This window comes from Diorhabda sublineata, chromosome 3 (assembly GCF_026230105.1).
Source record: "Diorhabda sublineata isolate icDioSubl1.1 chromosome 3, icDioSubl1.1, whole genome shotgun sequence".
Taxonomy (NCBI): domain Eukaryota; kingdom Metazoa; phylum Arthropoda; class Insecta; order Coleoptera; family Chrysomelidae; genus Diorhabda; species Diorhabda sublineata.
This window is the reverse complement of record NC_079476.1, coordinates 34,156,104-34,178,727: the sequence shown is the minus strand read 5'-3', so window position 1 is coordinate 34,178,727 and position 22,624 is coordinate 34,156,104. Positions and strand designations below refer to the sequence as shown.

The 22,624-nt window shown below is 31.2% G+C and overlaps 1 protein-coding gene across 1 annotated transcript; it reads left to right on the top strand.

Moving 5' to 3' along the window:
- The first annotated feature begins 987 nt into the window (after window positions 1–987).
- On the top strand, window positions 988–21,741 carry LOC130441444 (uncharacterized). Its single transcript, XM_056775135.1, has 10 exons — window positions 988–1,214; window positions 5,632–6,566; window positions 6,908–7,549; window positions 10,137–10,909; window positions 11,987–12,367; window positions 13,554–13,708; window positions 13,875–14,094; window positions 14,241–14,468; window positions 14,856–14,978; window positions 16,415–21,741. Exons 2-10 carry the CDS (start codon window positions 5,633–5,635, stop codon window positions 16,541–16,543), a joined length of 3,585 nt encoding a protein of 1,194 aa, XP_056631113.1. The 5' UTR covers window positions 988–1,214; window position 5,632; the 3' UTR covers window positions 16,544–21,741.
- Window positions 21,742–22,624: the final 883 nt, after the last annotated feature.

The following is a 22,624-nucleotide window of genomic DNA, read 5'->3' as shown; positions in this document are numbered from 1 at the left end:
CTGATATGAGTTTTGAAAAATCACCATTGGTTGATGTTTTAATAGAATATCCAAATATTGAGACTGCATCACAATCAATTAACAATATTCCAAATAGCATAACAAGATTATCGATATTACCGCCATTATGGTCGAACAATTAACCTCACCATCAGTTTCCTGGAACAGTCTCTGTGGAAGTCACAATAACGTTTGCACGTTTTATTCTGCATACATTCAATAAAGATTGCGACGAATTAAGTCATCTTGGAAGAAATCAATCAACTTTGGTATATCATTGTCTTCTCGTGTTTTTGTGTTTTTTAAGAGCCATCAAATTAATCACAATTTTCCAAACTGTAATTAGAACTGGAATCTCTTTCAATGAAAAATATTTTTCATTGCCTAGCTCTACAACTTTAAGTGAACACTTTTATCTATGATTTTTGCCCCAACGGGCAAATATTTGTGCCGATTGGTAGATATTTTAAAGGGTACTATCAAACCTTATAATACACACTATTTCATGGCTCGAAATGAGCTGACACAGACAAAGGCGTTGGGACCATACATAATGTGACACTGTTAGGTTCAGGTATGAAAACAAGCGTAGGGTCTATTCCTATATCAGTGCTAATTCCAACGAACCTTCCTCCTTATTCCACCAAAAAATTTTCCAACGAATCTGTCTCTCTTTATTCTATTACAGGAGGATAGTCACTCTCTTAGATCATGAAAAATTCTGTACTCTGAGATTATGTATGTCTGTAATGTTTGTTGCCTACATTTTAATAGTGAATTAGCACCATAATACGGTTTGTATATTTCTCATTTATATATCGTTGTCTTTACTTCAAGAGCATTGAACTATAAGTTAGCAAAATTTATAGTCATAATCATAGACATAGTAATATCACTATGTCTATAGTCACAATCACATAAGTGGCCATGTTGTAGCTACAGCCAGCGTAACTCATAAAACATAATGACAGCTTACATCTAGTGTACGACTCTTGGGTTCTATGGTTCCGTGTCATACGGAAAGTTGAAAAAAGTGACTTTCTCAAGAAAATCAATGAGGGAATTAAAAACGCAAAACAAACCAAACGCATGCTCCATGTAGTCTTTTCTTTATGCATAAAATAAAAATACGGCAAGCGTGACGTTTCCTTGGTGTAATAAATATGTGTTATTAAATTCGAATTTTAGAAATACATAGATACAATAATAATAAGGTAAGTACTTAGTGACGATTGAGATTGATATTCCCATAACTAGTGAGCCAGGGACACAATCAATTATTTGTTTCAGAATTAATAATGATGCATTTGATTTTATTCCGTAAACTAATTTGAATGCAAACAGTAGAATACTTTTGAGAATATATTTATTGATCATAATTTGCTATTGCAGGATTGTGTTTATTATTGTCATCAATGTCATCTGGTCTTGAATAGAACATTTATCATAATTACAAAGTTTTTTATTGCTTAGACAATTTTATGTTTTTGTTGATGAAATGTCTTGCTTTTAGGTCTCTTCTGTTTGATAATTAGTTTTTAAAAAATAGGTCGAAACGTCAATTTTTTACCTGTTTGAAAAACTAATTTAGACAATTTAGCAACATAAATTACAAAATATACACAGTCGGCAATGGTTTTTAGAATAATTTTCATTCATTACAATAAAAAAGAACCTTTGGCTTCATTATTACAACATAAAATTAACACGTTCATTATGAAAATGCAATTAGAATTGGTAACAATCAATGTTTTAGCTAATATGTCATATTAACTGAAAATAATTTTATCCAAAGACGCAATATTTATTGAAATTAAACAACAGATATACATTACTTAGAATAAAAAAATGAAAAATATATAGTCTATACATTCCATTTCTTCTTTGTGTGCATTTTAAACAAGTCTATATGTCGTAATGGTCTTTTATTTCTTATTTCTTTAGCACTAAATATTATATATCTCAATTATATATAACTTCAATTTAATAATTTTCTAGTATCTAAAATTGCGGCTTTAGCAACAAAAATTCATCACTTTTTCTATATAAGTAAACCTCTTTTCTTTTTCTTTAACCTGCGCTCCGGTCCTTTGAGAACCAGGGCCTTGTGAACAATCGATCAATCGACTGCCAATCCTTTCTGTCTTGAGCATGGTGTCTCCAACGTTGAACCCCTAGCTGGATCAGGTGCGCTTCAATGTCCTCTAACTAGGGAAGGCGCGGTCTTCCTCCTTGACGCCAGGAACTTCATAGATGGCTTTGCATAGGTATCAATCAAAATCCTCTCCCAATGTGACCCAGCCACCACAAACTTGCCCCTCAGATAAACGCCACCAAATCTGTCTCAGCCCAGCATTCCTCCCTCAACGCACCATTCTCACAAACAGGGCCCAAAAATCTTTCTTAGGATCTTAAGTTCCCAGCATTTCAAAATCCGTTCACTTGTTGTCGTCGTAGTCCATGTCTCGCATCCTTATGTGACTATGGGACTGAGTATTGTCTTGTAAATTGTGAGTTTAAACCTTAGTGAGAGCCCTCTAAACTTGAGCGCTCTCAGTCAAAAGTCAAATAAGGACATTTATACAGATTTCCAGCTGAAGATGTAATAATAAACTTTGTAATTATTAAATTCATTCCTCCATTATTTTACTTGTGTTATCTTAAACCCACTATTTGTAACATTAACTCATTTACTGGATTAGAATTGCTAACAATATCTAGAAACTACAAGTTATGGTGAGCAATTCAAAGTACAATATGTAAAGTTTATGTTTGTGATGACGTCCATTATCATCTATACACTCTCAAACATTTTTCTTAAGATTTACAAGGATTCTAGGATGATAATTGCAACTCTATAAATATATTACATTACAGTATTGATCACAGTAGATTGCCTTACAAAGGAATGCATCATTCTGGGAAATGTCGTTTACATATTACGTTTGTGTGCTTTTGCACAATAATAGTCTCTTTCCAAATACACAATTTGAGCACCCAAACGAGCACGTGGGTGCGCAGTGCTTTTAAACCCACGTTCCAAATTGTCGTTTTTAAGATCTGTGTCTCGAGTACAGTTCCTTTTTCCCCTTACCCCTCAAACACCAGATACATATTTTTGCCCCATGATCTTCAAAATTGTACTTTAAACACAAACTGTTGAATTGACGTTCTGAGGACATGCATTCGTTTAAATTTATTTAGATTAACATTAACTTAAAACAAACTTTTCTTATATTATTGGATTCAGATTCAAATTAGGAATATAAATTATTACTTAATGAAAAAAAAACCTTAAGAAGGTATATACAATAAAAATATAATTTCAAAGAAGTGCTTTCATAGTTTTCGTATTTTATGTATTTCTGACAAATACATAACAAATAAACAATTAATTCGTGACTTGGCACTTGACACAAAACTTACCGAAGTTGAAACCATGGATTTCCTGCATCCATTTCATTGAGTTATACCAGTAAGAAATTCTTACTCATGTAAATATAATGGACATAACTCACTGAAACATTAGTTAATGGGCCTCTTCTGATTATAGGGTTAGATCTTTGTCCTGTCCCTAATGATTAGCATTATGTGCTGCATAAAATTTTAAAGTTTTTCTTTTGTGTATTCTCACCTCTTCTGACTAGAGCACCCTCAATGAAAAAGGGACCAATTATTTTGTCGCCTATTATTCCGGTCTATACATTCAGTTTTTCGGGATATTGGGTGTGAGATTCACGCATCCAACGAGGATTGTTACGTGACCAGTATCTAAAAAATTTGGATCGCTTTGATTGTAACATTTTTCCATCATTAGGTCTGCAAACTCTTCACGTCTATCAAAATCGTCATCTGACAACTCTTGAACCAACGTTACTTTGTATATTACTGAATATTTGTGTTCAGTTTCGTTAAACTTTTTACTTACTTAATTTACTGTCAGTAGATCTTGTTATGGGATTTCGGTTAGGATATAAATTATTAAAGATATCCTAATATCATTAAAATATCAATTCGTTGTTTTTCAAATAAACGATCCATTGTGACTTTCAACTAAACTTCAACAATAATAATTTATTGAAACGTCAAATTTGTTATTGTAGCAGTCATATCCATCTAAATGTATTATTTCAACTTCGACGGAGATAATGCAAATGTAACGATAACTATGATTTCAAAAAGCGAAAAATATACAAGGTCATCTATTTGAAATAACATAGTTCATTATTTTTCAGGAAAAAGGAAAGATCTGTCAACAATGTAAATACCACTATAACACCGGCCGTATCACAAGACCCTTGTACACAAAAATTTATAAAAATCGTACAAGCCGTTTCCGAGATAATTGAGGCGTTCCATACATAAAACTCACTCTATCTAAGAACTTTTTTGCTTAAATTCAGTAGTTTGTATTGATAGAAAATAACCGAAATTGAAACATTTATCCTTGATTTTGTTGAATGCAGATTCGTGCAAAGAAATATTGTGCATTAAAATTCAGGATTTGACGCAGTATTTCATTGGCAGAACTTGTGAATATTTTTATGTTGCACGCGTTTTGGATATATGCCACGGGTTATTATTATTACCAATAGAATTTATTGTCAATTTTCGTTTCATATATTCACAAACTGGTACACACAATTAATAATCACGTTTTAAAATATATGTGAAATAGTCCCTTGTTTATAGAGGAAAAACATTGTTTATTCAAAGGTTATAAAAGCAAAGTAGTAATAGTTTTATACAAATCATAGATGAGTCTAAAAATATAACTTGAAATTAACTATTTATGAGTTGATATTGTGGGCGACATCTGTTAATTAACTTTCAATAGAGGTGAACAACAAAGCCAGAATACGAACAAATTTTCTGGTTTTATAAACAATAGAAAGTGTTATTTCAAATTTTAGTCTAAATAGTAAAATAATATACCTGTTTAAAGTGCTTTTCTGAGATAAAACCAACCACACATCCTTAAGGTGCACTTCGAAAACAGTAAAAAACGAGGTAAAAATTGTAGTGTAAAAAATGTTCTAATTGTTAAAATCTCATTCTAGTGGCCAATAAAACTTTGTAGTTTCGTGTAGATATCCAAGTCTCTTCCTCCTCTACCTACATGAACAAATGCACTTCCAATCTCTAATTATATCACTCAGTTTTATTGTTCTCATGAGGCCGGGAAGTTAGACCAGATGTTTGCAGACACAAACTTTTAATAGTTTTTGAATTTGTTCCTATTAGTATACATAATACAATATGTTTCGCTTTAAAAACTGCTTCACCTTCTTTTAGTGGTCTGCTTCTATCTCTACTAAGATGTTAGAAACGGTTACTTCGTCATTTTTCGTCATTTTTAAACACAACTTTTTGTTCTAACCACACAAACACGTTTAGGAAATAACGGAAGTTACCAAAATAAAAAAAAATCCTATCAAAATCACGAAAAACACACAAAAAACTCAAGAGCATCTTACACCATAACAGATTGTGTTGTTGCTATAGAAACCAAATTCAGAGCCATCTAGTGACACGTGATTTTCGCCAATATTTAACATAAATGATTTATACTAAGGTTATATGAATTGATCTGATTAACATGATAACATGACAATATTTAACTTTTTCCAGTATGGAATTTTCTATCCAGGCGTACGATGTCAAATCTCAAGACCATGATTTTCCAAAAAAATTGCAAGATACCGATACACAAATGACATCAAGCACTGTTTCAAGTTTGTCATCCCCTGTAGATTCTGGTGTTCAGTTACTGGACAGCGAAAGTGAAATAACATCAGTTATGTCAGTAAGTGGATATAACTGCGATATAGAAAATATACCCACAGATAGTAACAAAATCAGTAACAAATACAATATTAGTGATAAAATTTTAATACATCAAGAACAAGTAAAAGAGGAAAAACGTGATATTGAGAAACCTCTTATCGAAGAAGTAAAAGTTATGACAAAAAGTGATATTATTAATCAAAATGTGTGTGACGAATATAAAAAAATATCCTCTTCAGTCCCAAGCTACTTTGATGATAGGAAATTCGATACTGCATCTAGTCCTAAATCAGAACACCAACAGTTTAGTGATGAAATATTTGAAATGGAACATCCTATTAAAAACGCTGAGAATACAGACATCATGAATGTTTCTTTGACGAGCTATGAGCTCTTAGATTACACACTCCAAAATAAAAACTTAACTGTAGAAAATCCAGATATGCACGTAAGTCTCTCTGAAGAGGTTAATGAAAACTTGAAACTAACTCTTAACACAGAATCTACAGAAGCTCAACCTACATTACCCATACAAGCAGTTACAGAAGAGATTCCAATTAGTGATAACAAGAATGAAGAACAAATTGTGTTTAGAAGACAGAGGAAGAAAAAATCTAAATCAGATACGCCTAAAAAGAGAGTTTCATTCCATGAAGACATTTTGAATAGCACCAAAATAGACGATATTCATATAAATCATGGTTTTATTACTCATGAACCCGAAGTATCATTAAGTTTTTTTCAAAGAGGATTTATTAGAAAACCAGATGTTGTTAAAGGTAATTAATTACACTTTTTATTTAATGATTTAATTTTAAATATTATAGTCTTCACATGTTAAAACTCATTGACTAAGAAAGCTGCCTGCCTATTCCTTGGAATTTTAACGAGGAAATGAAAAGCTGAAACCTGGCTTTCGCCTGCTTTGGGTCCAATAACTTAGCTAAAATCCAAGGTATTTGTAGGTTTCTCCGTTTTCCATTGCCTCATTGTGTTGGGTATTGCACTTAGACATTCATACTCCATATGTATATTTGTGGACAATCGATGTGTTATATGTACATGTAGAGAATATGGGAGATGGTATTATGATTATTATTATAATGTTTATATTTTATAGGAAGATACAGTTGGGCAGCGGAAGGCGACGCTCCTTATTATGAAAAACCGTCAACTGAACGACAGGTAAAATCGGATATCTACATAAACCATCACAAACATTCTTCAACGTCGTCAAGCTCAACGGGCAGCTCAACAAGTTCCATTGATGAAGAAGATTCAGACGAAACTTTTGTGAAAAAGGAACCCAGTTTGAAATCAAAACCAAAATCAAGTTGTTTGAAAAAAACCAAACACCCCAAAAAATATATAGACACTAATATCGTTCAAGAAGAAATAGCTATTAAAAAGAAAAAATCAGAAACCAACTTATTGGATTCTAATATTTTTGGTAGTTTGAAAAATATTTTAAATTTCTCTTCTTCGGTACCATTGGCTGAACGTGGAGTACCAGAAGGACAGGAAGATTTATCAGTGTACTCCACTTCTCATGATGGATCGAATAGAAAATCTTTGGGAGATTTGAAACTTAGATGTTTCGAAACTATTGAGATACCACCACCAGCTGTGAACAAATTGAATGAGGCAAAGAATAATTTGAAATTAACTAAAAGTGAAGGGTTCTATCCCACTTATCCAAATGTTCAGCAAAATTTACCAGGAAATATTATACTTTGTGACAGTAATGTATATGAACATAAAGGTAAGTTTTTATCACTTATAATTGTTATGTTTTCAATTCTGTACCTCTTATTCATTTGAAATATCAATGATTGTTGGACTGTTATAACCAAATTTATGCTGCTATTCCTAAATTTTTTCTGTTAATTTATTTTAGGTAAAAGCTTTTAGTGCTAACCTTAATCATTGATTTGTTAAATTGTGCTCATTTTTTGTGCTACAAGTTTATTGGTCTCTCTAATAAAATTGACTCCAACAATGGTTCCAGTAAAAAAATAGATAGACCTACATCTGAATAGTGATGTAAAGTGCCCAAAATATAAAAATACCCGGGCATTTCTGAGAAAATATTGAATTATAGTCAAACAAGCACTTATTGATGATAATTATTGATGAATCTGGTTTGATGATATATCAAATTTTCTGTACAATCTTTGTATATTTAGTAGACTGGACCAAAAAATCAACTATTTGTTTTTAAAGTATATCGAAAGTATTATTTGGAATGACAAAAAAAATTGGAAAATTTGAGCTCTTAATATAGATATCATCGGAATCAGAATCTAATGAAATCTGAAACTGGTCCACTTTACTCCTCCGAGGATAACATTAGAAGTTGTGTAAAAAATTAAACACACTAAATTTATTTTTTATTGGCTGGTCTGGGGTTTGGCTTGATATAGCTGCTTAAGACAATTGTCCATATGATTATAGCTCTAGGATCTAATAAGCCACAAATTTATAAAATAGCAACAAAGTTCAATAACTTGGAAGCAGTTTTCATTCATAAGCTTTCAGCTTCTCCACTGCAGAAGAGAAAGCAATTCTAACGAAGCTCAAAAATAGAAAGGAATTTGGCATGGCACCAATTCACTTAGCAGCTCATCCTCTTGATCCAGCAGCACAAGGTTGTAAACTAAATCTTATTGAGATGCTTGAGGTAATAAGATTCATATGAGAAACAGCAAAGCACACAAAGTTAGATATACTTTAAGTGAGAGAAAGCTTGGTTGATTTCAGAGACAAGCAAGGAATTTGGTCCAGATAGTTTATGTGGAAAGGACTGGAAAAATCATGTATATAATTTACTGTGGTGGCGAGAATTAAGAGGAACCTATGAATTAACGGAAGTTGTAATAAAAATTCTTGAGTAACACCTGCTGCCACTAAGAGAACATTTAATACATTTGGTTGGATCTATCTATCTAGCTTATAATTGAAAATTAATGCACAAAACTCTTAAGAAAGTAATGAAGCAGAGATAGGTGCAGAAAATAATGATGAAGAAGAAATCTCAGGGCCTGAGGAATCTGAATCTGAGCCCCTTCACTCCTCCGAGGATAGCAATGGAAGTTGTGTAAAAAATTAACCAATTAGACTCCATTTGCTTTTTACTAGCTGGCCTGGAATTTGGCTTGATATATGTCATCCATATCAAAATAAAACTCATTACAAATTAGTGTTGATTGAAAGAGAACTTTAAATAAAACAGCTTAAAGTGCTGAGAAAACCATATTTGTTTTAGGTTGATAAAGAATTAACAGTTGCCACACGTTTTTTTCTGAAAAGGCATCCCAAATTTTATTATATCAATTCAAAACAATTGTTTGTTTGTTTTTTTTGCATTTATGGAGTTTTATTGAAAGTCTTTGTGTATTTAGAATACTGGGTCAAAAAATCAACTAGTTTTTTTTAAAGTATATCGAAGATATTATGTGGGATGACAAAAAATGTGAGGATTTAAGCCCTTAATATTGATATTAAGAGGCAACTTTTGATTTTTTTCCTGGGTGTGTTTTTGTCCTCGTAAACCATTGAGGTAAATGAAATTGACTAGGATTTATTTTTTAAGAGAATTTAATGGTCTAATAAAAGTCTGATTGCAATGTCATGTCAGATGAACCATTTTCCTATAACCACACCTTGAAAATTGGTATGATTTCAGAATTTGATTTTTTTAACTTTGGAATTTTGTAATTCACTTAAAAATTAGTATCCGGAAAAAATTCAATAAAGATTCCTGAAGGGAATTTAATTTTTTACAAAAATCGTTTGTTAACATTCTTAGTTAAATTCACTATTTTGAAAGTTATTCAAAGTTAAAGTAAGTATAATACAATTGTTTTAAGATTCCATTCTTGGTACCAATTTCATAGAGCTCATAATCAATTTTAGACAAAATTACACCTATAATATTTCAGGCATTACTACGTTATTGAATTTTAATGCTATAAATGAATATAATGTAATCGGCTTCAAGTTACAAATCGCGATTGCATTTATATTATTCTAATTTATTATATTATTATTATATAATTATTATTATATATTATTCATCAGCTATCACAGAATATTGAATTTACTATTCTTCATTTTCTTTACTATTATAAGTAGTAGTTTTGCCATTGACCTCAATATTCTTTTTTCTGGTTTAAGGTAAGATTGAGCAGTTATTTTTTTAAATGTTATAAATGCCAAAACGTTGAGCACTTATAAAGGCTTTAGACGAGTTCCCAGGCATTTTCCCCATTTATAAATGCTGTCTCTTTTTGCTTTACATAATACTGAATTAAAAGGAAACATAAGTTATCCATTTATTTTTATTTCAGGTATCAGTTACTCTTATGAATACGATAAGTTCCAAAAGACTTTTGAAAAAAAGCAAACGCCCAAAAGTTCAACAGTTTATCAAATGATACTGAAAGAATTCAATTTCTTTAGAAGACGGGCTCGAGAAGAACAGCGAACTGATCCAGAAGACGATTTTGAAATAATTAGTAACAATGCATCTACACCTGTACAAAATATTGAAAATTCAGAAATTGAACAGGTTGAAGAACCTCGAACAACAGATACAAAACCAAGTGCTACAACACCGAGTAACACGAGCTTAACAAAATCGTCTAAAATTGATTGGTCTGATAATGAAACTATATCTGATTTAGTGGAACCTCAGAACCCGAGACATCTCAGTTCGCCTAAGAGAAAAATTAACAAAACGAACCATTACTCGATCAGCAATTCGTTTAAATCAAATTTGTCAGACAGGTCGGAAGATACTGAGATTGCAAAATCATTACCCTGTTTAAAATCTTCTAACTCAAAAACATCTTTAATTAACAGATTTTTGAAAAATGTAACGTTGAAGAAAATGGTAGATGCTAAAATACAGTATAGACAAAAGAATTCAAGAAGAGTGGTGAATTTGTATGTAAAGGGAGTTAAGCAGGTGCCAAAATGTGATGAAATCGATCAATATTTAGAGAAAGAAATTGCTGTTGGTCGAAATAATGTTAAAAACTATATGGATAGCTTAGATAAGAAAATGGTTGTGCAATTTAGAAAAGATATCTTCAGAAATAGGCTTGAAAAATTACATAGGGTAAGTGCTTGATATTATTCCTCATGGCAGATCTGCCCTATTTCATTGGATGGTAGTAAATTCCTCCAAATAGCAGATAGATGACTATTTGGTGTGGTAGATTCGGTCAGAGAAATTGAGTATGCAGGATTTGAACACGTGAATTTTTTAATATTCCAGTGCATTACCCCTAGTCGGCGTTAGTTAACCCACCAGTGACCTACCGACCGTTTTAAATTGTTTCATAGCTCCACTTCCTGTCCTCGTCCCTTTCAGGCTCGAAAAGAGAGACTTACTGCAAAACTTCACCAACTTCAAGCTATAGCTAGCTCCAAGGAGTGGAACGTAACCTAACCTAACCAGTTTGACACTTTTTGGCCGAATTTACCAGTGAATTTAAAACTACCTTGTAGGGCAGGTAATTAATTTGGCCGATTTCATTAGCCATGTTATTTGTCTTTGTATATGTTAATAATATTATTGTTATTTGTCATGAGGGCTTTTTTAGATTTGTTTTTTTATAATGGAAATTTGGGCAAAACTACTGTTATGTATCTACATGACTTTTCCCATACCGACGCAAAAAAACTTCTCCATCTCTGGCTTCTAATTTTCCTGCGGGACCGCTTCTAGCAATTACTTCGTAGATGGAGGATCTAGCTATACAGCTCTTCCATCAGTTGCTTCTTCAGCCTCGATTCTACTCCTTCCTCGTTTTCATGTCTTCAAAGTAAAGTCTCCACACCTCAGTGGCGAACGTGCTCGATAGTGTCCAGGCAGTCTCCGTTGATAACATAGCCTTAGACATATTTTCAGGCGTCCCTTTTATTAGCCTATTTCAGCTTCGCACTTTTGTTTCATCATGCACAAGTTGGGCACTTCCGAGAAGCCTCATGATTGAACCTGTGCAGGTATTATCTGAAGCACTCTTGTCCAGAGAGCATGTGGGTCATGTAGTACCTCTCTGTGAGGGCGGCTAAGCCAAGTATATCTACTCGAGAGTTAAGTCGGTAGGTCCATTTTCCCTTAGGCGAGATATCCCATGAAGTTTGCCAACGACCTATACTATTTATCTGCTCATCTCTTCTTAATTTTTAGGTGTTTCATGTAAGAAGTGCATACACAACAGATGGTGAATCTAGACCTCTATTAGTTATTTTAACAGACATCACACTTTATATAGTAAGTTCCAAACCAACTGGTACCTTAACTAACCATTTTGTTCTTCCTTATACTGACTTGGATACGATTTTAATCGGACCTCAAGGACAAACCATCCATTTTTCGAATCATGATAAAGAAATGCAATGTCTTGTTAGTACAGGATGTACAAATTTGACAAGTGATTTGGTTGGACAGCTAGAAATTGCAATGAGAAAAGATATTAATAAACCTCGTTTACCAGCTGTAAGGCAGCTTACTATGAGAGATATGGTAAATTTGAGAAGATCTATTTGTAGAACTACCTCTGTTCATAAAGTAAGTTGAACTTTTAACAATAAAATTTATCAGTAAATGATGATATAGTTCAAGCTGTATTCGTTAAAGTAAATTATAACTGTATTTACATTCAGAGCTATTTTCATCTGATTCCAGAATTCTTTGCAGTCTTCAAGGATGTTAGATTTTTTTCCTAATCATTTTTTTAATGAGAAGGCATAGGGCAATCCAGAACCATGACCTGCGCAACAATAATATGGCCGTTGATTGACAAACAACTTGTTTAACTCTATTGCGACCACTAGGTTTTGCTACTTCTCAGTGTAGTCGTGCGTTCTGTTGCCTTGCATTGGCTAAGATTTATCTTTAAAAGAAATTATTAATTGTTTCTTTACAACGTGTAGTGACTTTTTGTGTTTATATTCCAAATCTATATCCCAAAACCTGTTAATATCTGTTCTTTGCCTGTGAGAAATAATTATTATGTACAACTCTAGTAAACCTACAGTCATTTCAAAAATTGTGTAGTTATTATTAATATTTAGGTTTCTTCTCATCATTTCTTAAAACTTCGCTATATAGGGTGTGTTTTAATAATGTACTGATACGAGCTAACTTAGTAAATGGATCAGATATGTCTTTTTATGATAAATCTATCTGAACTTCTTGAGTATATCCATATGGAAATTCTCCTGGAACATTTTCTGTACTTGTACATGAAGTCTCTTCTAATTATATTCTTTCATAAAAATTTAATATTCAATTAAATTCTGCCAAATTATAATTGAGACTACAGACAGAAAATAAGTAGGCCACATCAAGTATCTTTCCCGGTAATCTTCGGGTCCATATGGAAGCTTTGCTAACTGCCTATATATCAAAACGAAACTATATGAATTTCTAAGTTTCTTTTGATACCAAATATTTATGCCTATAAGTCTCTTGAATAAGAGCCTAGCAGAAATGTGTATTTGGGGTTGGTACCAGCACCAGTTCTCGTGGTAGTTTTTGAACCATCTTTATATTATATAAAAGTATTTATTTGGAAAGTTTAGGTACTGTATTACCTTCCCTAGTCTTCCTTATTAGTACTGTGGTAAATTTTTTTCAATGTTCATTTTATTAATCACTTATGACTACAACCTAGTAATCCAGTAATTTACTTTGGATTGTATATCATTTCAATTCAAGTACTACTGAGTTATTTACGAGTTTGTATTTTTAGGATGAAGAATATTTCTACTACAGTATTGTAAATGTTCAAGATTGTACATCGGATCTCGACCCTACTCCTTTAGGACCTAATAAGGAAGGTCCTTTGATGTTTAAAACTTCAGAAACAGAATCAACACGATGGGAAACTGCTTATTTTATTTTAAAGTAAGCAATCATTTTTTTATCTTACAGGAACAAAATATCTTTTAGAAGTAAATTTACATTACTCATTACAGAAAGTTATTTACTTACTATGGTGTCACTTTAATGATCAATATTGTAATTGATTCTGATATAAATTGTGTATTTCATTATTATTCTTACTTTATAGAGCCGGTGTTTTGTACATGTTATCCTCGCCTTCCCAAAGAGTACCCATGAGAGTGTTTCCCCTCATTAATGGTTCTTGTCAAGGTGCTAGAAGAGTACCGAATAGTGCAAGGCCACATACTTTTCAAGTTATTGTTGAAGGGAAAAGTTTACTGCTCGCCGCACCCAATGAATATGTGGCAAGTGAATGGTTACAGGAATTGGTACATGCTGCTAGTGGAGTAAGTATAATTCAAACTAGTTTGTTTGACAATTATATAATATACATTAGGGATCGGTATAAAAAACAATTAATGTTTATGCTTTTGTTCTTATTTTTCGTATTTTTTTATTGTTTTTCTTCTTAATGTTGTTACATATATTTCAGATGTACAGCCACCAACGCGAAAAAAATCCAACTCAATCGTGTTCATTGTTGATGACCAGTGAACACATCCTAACTGTTAGAGAAGCATTTCCTATCATGTTGAACAGTTTATTGACTACGAGAAGTCTTCATGAACCAATCAAGGGAACTCAAGCCTTGTCATGTGCCTCAATAGTCAATTTAACAGCATTTCGTTTACCATCTGCTGAACAAAGTTGGTGTATACTGGTAAGTAAACACTTAACAATATCAGATAAAAATTTCCGAATTGAAATCAAATGTTGTAATAATAATATGATGATTCAGTGGAACGTCGAAACTCCTGACAGTGATAACCGGAAAGATTAAAATCTGAAATCTAAATATTGTTTTGTTTACGTCTCTTCAAATAGTGCGTGAGGCACCAACGTTTTTGGGTCTCCAAATTGTAACAGCAAAATTAATGAAGATATTCTTTGAAAACGATAATGGTGAAAGCATGTGAATGGGGAATTGCTCAGTAATAAGAGCTAGAAAAACAAAGTTCAATATCCTAACTAGAAATCCTTAATTAGCACGGTTTTGATGCTACTGATCAAATCAAAGTGATCAAATATTAACATGGTTTATTTTCAGGAATTTGCTTGTAGAGAGGTACATGAATATAGTGGTGACTGGATATTGTATTTCTCAACTAATGTAGAATTGGAAAAGTTCATATCGACACTTGAGAACCTTTGGCATTACAATAATGAAACGGTGAGTACCATATATAACTATGAGGTTTTTCCATTGTCCAAAATATTCTTTCAGTATTATTCTTAAACAGACAGCATAGAGTCTTGGTCTTTGGTCTCAGTTATAGTATTTAATTAACTGGTACTCAGATGGGGTAAAAAATTAATATTAAATTAATAATAATTAACAAACTAAAGCTATCCCCGGACATGATAAACAATAAAAAAAGTTTCAGCAACAAATAAATTTATTGAAAAAATAATAAATTCGGATTAACTCATATTTATACATATTGAAGATAAGACTGGGACTTATCTATGGGTATCTATGGGATGGCAGCAGCCTTTAACTGAATGGAGTTGTGTTAAATTTGTTTGTTTATGATGTACCAGTTGAAACTTTTGGGTTTGAATCAAACCGCAACCTGGCAGCTGTAGAACTGCAGGAAAAAAATAAAATGAGGAATGAAACGAGGACACAGATGGAAACTATTGCAGTAGGAATGAGTAGAAATAATAGATTTGAATAAAAGGAGCTTATGCTCGAACATACAAAAAACTGAAATAAAATTTTTTTAAATTTAACCAAACAAACAGGAATCTGTTCTATTTTATTCGTTTTGTTCCTCTAATAAACAGAAAATAAGAATTTATATGAAAACTACGAGGAATAAAATCACCACAAATTCACTAAAATTTACTTTGAATTAAAGTGTAGATAGATAGAGGAAAAATTCGAATACACTCCGAGATTTTATTGAATTTCTCGAATGAAGTGGGAGGTCGATAACAAATTAATTTCCTCAAAAACTCGATTGTTAGAACAAATAAATCAATACCTCAATACGTGAACAAAGAAATATTCAAAATGTTTGGAGAAAAACGTAACAAGCCAAATGGTATGTTAGGTAGTAAATTAAAAATGAAGTATGAATGTGTTGGGAAGCATTTTCTTGGTCTATTGTGTCACCTAACTTTTTACTGGACCATTTAGAGTTCATTCTCCAGTTCCAGTTGGTTTTGATTTGAGTAAAAGCATAAAACCTAAAGAAATTATTGTTCTTGTTTAGGTAATTGAATTTCATACAGTTTTCCTGAATCAGCTTTGAATTGAGATCAACGGATTAATAGTAGATTGTCTGTGTATTGAATTTCTGATAGTTTCTTTCTGGGTTCATTCCTATATATCTTTCAATGACACAGAGACGGGATTTTTTTGTGCCAGTCCCTATTACTTCAGGTACAGCTTCCGTTTTCCGTGATTTTCAGACCATCAATATGAAGTATAAAGTACTCTAGAAATGTCTAGTAACGAGGACATAGCTAGAGTATAGGTTATTTTTGGGCAATAAGAACATGTAAAAAATGTGAGCTAACAATTTTTATTGGTGAATAACTTTAATATTCTTTGTCTACATATATAATAAAACTATCTTAATCATTATTTTATTTTATTAGGGAGACAGCTTTCCTCTAAATACAATACCAGAAACAGATCCATTGAGTAAAAAATGCGTAGATGTGTATACATCTCTACTTGGAACCTGGCCGTCTATTTCTAGTACAGTATTACTTCAGTTCTTATAAGCGAAAATATTGTTTAGTTCAATTTTTTGTTCACGTATACCATGCATGTCTAAATATTCATTACGAGGAGTAAATTAAAACACAAAGTTTCTTCTGTTATTATCACTTACAACAGACAGGTACTGATCAATACCAATCTAACATTGATCTAACTGATAACAGGAAATTTAAAATATATAAATTCATTAGGATAAGTCTGGACATAGTATTAGAAACAAATATTGAAGTTGGTGCCGGACATTATGATGATGGAGTAAAATTTTATTGTATTGGCTGTTTGATAAAAACATGAATAAAGACAAACAAAAACTTGCCGCAGTAGACAAAAATTTGTTATTTTTACATAAATGCTCTAACCAATCGGCTGATCTGTCCAACATTTTGTTGAATTTACAACTTGCATGCAATAAAAATAAATTGCGGCAAAATACTAGAGCAAGTTGCAATTGCTAGATTTTGCATGATTCATTGTCCCACTTTTTTCACAACTCTCTGTATGTGTTGTTATGAATAAAATCTCGTTTTCGTTCATAAGTTTCTAATTCATAGTACTTTTTAAAAATACAAAGCCTGTCTTCATGAGAAAACTTTCGGAAGCATTTCTTTCGACATGTTATTTTACATGGGTCATGCATGAATTCTCCAGAAACAAATTTGTTTCTATAAGAAATATAAGCTTCTCCACAAGAAATTACTTACCAGAACGAACATTGGGGCTTTAAGGACTGCTTCTAGATTTCATATTTTTCACAACTTTGAGAACATGTCATCAAGTTTCTTACAATTTGTTTTGTGGATTCAGTGAGGTCTTGGTCCTGCAACTTAAAATACCAGGTTGTAGTAACAAGAATTATTCTGATTTAAAGATACCTACTTCTTAACATATTTAGCGCCACCAATTGAAATGTCGTGAGACTTATCTAGGTATAGCATCAGAAAGAACAGAATCATAGTGTTACAAGCCAGTATGTATCATTATTTCCCAGAAAAGTCAAGTTACCTAGTTGTTGTACTAAACCCCACAATATTATTTGATATTGGATAATAAATGGAATATGAATATTGCTTTTTTTCTACTCTAGGCTCAATTATTAGTACTGTACCATTCATACCATATGCCCTGGGATATATTTGAATATGATGAGATTTAAATAATAAATACTCAACTAAAAATATTAGAATTTGAAAGAAAAAAGTCAGATGTATAATGAATATTATGACATGCAAAATATTCTCAACCATATTTTTACACTTAGACGATTTGTATATATATTTACAATTTAATTATTTTTTCTAAAAAATGTTTATCAAATTTAAAAATTTTGTCTCGTCTCTTCTAGTCATTTTTTTGTCTAATAAGGAATATTGTGATATGTATGAAAATAATGTAGTAATAATAATTTTAATATTGTTTATCAAGTACCTACGCTTCTGTAGTAATTACTATACAAATGTGCACATGTAGACAAAACACTAATATATAGTTTGTGTTATAGTTTTAAGTAACTCTGAACTAATCTAGTAGTGGAATAAATATTAATTTGATATTCAAAAACAAAAACTTAGAGCAAAAGCATTTGTTCACTTCCACGGCGGGTATTTTGACAATTTGTTAAATTGCTCTATACTGTCAACAATAACTTCACTTCTCTTAAGTAATTGATATTGTGATGTTAAATACATTCCGTAAAAAGCGGGTGAGGAAATAATCCAAACATTTTTAATTCAAATTTGAAATATATTAACAGAACCATTTCAAAAAATATAAATTCTGGTTTGGCCTTTCTTATGCTTACATACTTATTCCATTACTATGATTATAGATATACTCTTAATATGATAAACTTGTTTAGTTTTAGTATCTAGCTAAAAATTTACATGAAATTCAGTGTGAAATTATTGTAATTAACTATATATTGTAATCATTATACAAAGTGGTTTTATAGAGGGTGTTAATTTACGATTTTTGTTATTAGTTTTTTTAAAACATTTTTTTAATTGACATTATACTCAATATTCAAAATTAAAAATGAAGAATATACAGATTGAAGCAAAGTATGACAAACGTTTTAGGTAATGTCCCATTAAATTGTATTTCAACACTAATTCGTATACAAATGCACAAGTTATCAGAATTAAATAAATAAGATGAAAATTAGAAAAGTGCTAAAATTCTGTAATAAATCTTGTTGCTATTTCGAATGTGTCTACTAGCAAGTGCTTTACAACTTCTTTTAAGTTTTCATATAAAGTGATCTTTCATAGTATCTAATTTATTTTTTAAAGGAAATACGAATACATTTTTGTTAAGTACATATTTTCAACAATACTCAATAATCACCGACAGTTAAGGGGGTATCCTGGTCTGGAAGCCTAAATTTTAGGCATTTTTTAAACTAAAGTAAAAAAATTGAAAAACATTTTGCTATAAATTTTTTATATATTTATTGACTTTTAAAGAATATAAAAAAATAAGAATTTCAATAAATTACAAGCCTGGAAAGTGGGGGCTACAAAAATTTCTTAATCTGTAAAGTCGCTATCGCATTGACCTTAGCCAAAAAAAATCACAAAATGTCGTCGACATGAAATATCAATTTTTCTCCCTTTTTTTAACTTTTCGAATTTTTTAAAAATACTCCAAATCGAAATTTTTTAAAATCCAAGGTAGATGCGATTGAGAGATATATAAAAAAATTTCCACCAACTTTCAAAGGAATCGGTCGGATAGAGCTTGAGATTCCAGTAGAACAATTTGTTCCGCTCGGCCGGTTTAGACGCTACGTCACAAAATCTACTGCATCTCCGGAAATAATGCGAATTTGTAAAAATCCGTTTAAGGACATATTCTTAAGGGTCTAAGTTATAAAAATGTGCAAAAAAAATCAAATTTCTAGACCAGAATACCCCTGTGTTGTTATTTGGGTTAATAAAATAATAAAGCTTAAAAGTATACAAAAGATTTTAAATTAGTATTTGAAAATTCAGAATAAGATCCTATGTTCTGTAACAGGATATTCAATGTTCTGAAGATTCTGAATTTATGTAATAATTCTGCAGCTACATCTCTGACACACTGAATTTCTCCTATATACATTTTTTGGTAATAATCTAGATTAGGTTACACCCCTCTGATTTCGTTAAAATTTTAGAACATTATGAAGAAAATTACGCCGAACAATACTAAGAAACCATTCCTTCATGTACTTTTTTTCGTTTGAAGAATTAAATAATAATCTAACCTAACCTAAAAATTGTGATAATTTTTAAGTTTGGTTATTATTATTTTGGTTATATATCGACATACGCAGATTCTAGGAGGTGCTGCATCAAGTATACGAAGACTACTTAGTGCAGTAAACAGTTAAATATGTACATTAATATACAAAGAGCGACGGCAATTCGTGTGTACAGTTCGTTTAGGACTGTATCAACTGAAGCTGTCCCAGTACTTGCAAGTATAGTACCTATCGACCTACAGGCTCAACAAAGATCTTGATGTATAGGGAAAGAATTATAAGTATGTGGCAAACAAGGTGGTCTGATATCACTGCTAAGTGTCAATGGACTAAAAGGTTGATAACTAACATAAATTTATAAGTAACAAGAATACATGGCGAATTAAACTATTATTCGACAAAAACGCTAACCGAACATGGATGCTTCCAACAGTATTTTTTCCGGTTTAAAATTTCGGACACACCACATTGCATTATATGTAGCAAGCAAATAGACTTGTTTTGAGTGTCTCCAGTGAGAGACAGAAAGAATAACCGCCGAGACGGAAATAGGCGATAAAATTTCACCCGAAAATATTGTAGAACATATGCTAAAGAGTCCATAAGAATGGGAAGTAATACTAAAAGTATATTAACATGAAAAGGAATGTTGAAGTAATACCTTTGGGCGATACCAACATTCTTTAGAACAAACAGGAGGGATTTTTTAGTGTGTAGAAATCCCACACTACCGAAGTCCGAGGGGTGTAACCTAATTTGGATAATTACACATTTTTTAAAAAATACTTAATATCTTATTGATATATTCTCTATTAATAAAATAATACTCTGTTTTACAAAGTAATTTGTTACCTGAAAATTTTTTTAGATAAAGGAATGAGATACGGTTTTCACATATTTTTCTATGGTTAAATAAAGGGAGTTCACTTTATAAATATTTGTGTATAAATAATAGATTAGGTTCAATGTTTCAGAAAGATTTGTAATTATACTTCACCAAACTGACAATTTTACAATATAATTGTATGCACATGTACTTGATATTGATAAAGACCAGGTTTAGAATATAAATCAAGATTTTGGTGTCATTGGTTGAATTATTGTGACTAATTAAATAAAACATTTAATACACTTGTTTATAATAAAATAGTAACCAAAATACTAGATAATCAATGCTATGGAAATGATACATGAAAAGTTATTCAGAATTATTTATCTGTGTAAAATATGAAGTACATTAGATGTAATATTTTGTAAAAATATTCAATAAGTGGGATTATAAAAATAAATTACTTTTTTCAAAAGCGACACAGAAAAATGAGTTGCTGGATACCTTAAAAAATTCTTAGCAAATATGAGAGCTGTTAATTTTATTAAGGGTCTTTTTATTTTTTTCTTAGTTCAATGTACAAAAATTAGCTCCTCATCATTGGTTGTACACAAAAATGTTCTGGAAGAATTTTTTAGGAAATTTAACGCTCTACAAAGAAGGTATCCTCAACATTTGATTGATATTGTGGATTTAAGTTTGATTATCTTAAGACAAGTTTTATGAGAAATTAAATGCTCTAAAAGATGGTATTTTATGTTATAACATTAAATAGTCGAAAAATTTCAATTCAATTTATGAATTTCATACTAATTGTGTTTTTTAGTTATATAAATAAATAAAAAATGTTTGAAAATAATTAATTCAGTTGAAAATTGATATAAAAAGCTTTTTTTATAACTAAATGGCCATTTTTCTCTCTCTAAGACTGAAATTATCTACTATCTTGATATATTTATAATAAAAACTTCTTTTGTTAATAATTAATTAACTAAGCAATAAATATTTTGATTATTTGCTGTTGATAAAAACTAAAATTCGTGTACATTCCCTCAAATTTTAGTTTTTATCAACTGAAAAACATCAAAACATCTATCGCTTGGCTAATTATGTATTAATAAAAGAAAAAAAGTTTTTATTATAAATATATTTTGATAGTGGATGATTACAGTTTTAGAGAAAAAAAGTTCGGTTAGTTATATAAGCCGCGACAATTACATGAGTCAAAAAAGGCCAATACACACGCTTGCAAACAGTATTTTTTCTATTTCTAAAAGTTTTTAAAATACAAAAGTTTTATAGTAATTTCCTTAATTTATAGTAAAGTAAGTACATAATTCTTTAGAAGAAACTAGAACGTGATTATTGATTCCTATATATTATATATTGGATATATATTTGGGAATTTTGATAATTGATTTGAAATAAATTAGGAAAACAATAGATGATTTCAATTATTTACAATAATGATATTAAAGTGCAAATTATCGATAATTTGCACTAGTGCCAAATTTTCGTCTAGGATTAATAAACATCATTTGGTTTTAATTTTATATTTTAAGAAAAGGAACAATTATTGAAAATGCAATTAGAATATACAACTTTACTGGAGGCCGACGATGGTGTTTCTATGCTGCTTCCACCACTTTTTATTGTTACTTCGCTACTGTCATTTCGCATTTTTTGTACAATTTCCTCGTGGTGTTCACTATTTACTTGGAGGTAACTCTTTATCGAGGCCTGATTTGAGTGTCCGGTAACCTTCATAATTTGATTTTCTGAAACCCCAACCTTGGCAAGCTGAGTAACTGCCGCAGCACGGTTCGAGTGATTTGTCACTTTTATTCTTTTCGTGTCAATTCCTATAGCTTCCGCTGCATTTCTTGTCCACTTTGAAATTTCATTTCGTCCTACTGGACAATTTTTAAAAAAACCTTTTGATGTTTCTTTCATCCATGATGGGTTTACAGTTAAGAAAAGACGATCGACCGTAATATGTTTTCCTCTTTTTTC

Coding starts and splice junctions, on each gene's coding strand:
- LOC130441444 (XM_056775135.1), top strand. CDS start 5,633: ATGGAATTTTCTATCCAGGCGTACGATGTCAAATCTCAAGACCATGAT. Junction 12,368..13,553: donor GAACTACCTCTGTTCATAAA/GTAAGTTGAACT, acceptor TTGTATTTTTAG/GATGAAGAATATTTCTACTA. Junction 13,709..13,874: donor ACTGCTTATTTTATTTTAAA/GTAAGCAATCAT, acceptor CTTACTTTATAG/AGCCGGTGTTTTGTACATGT.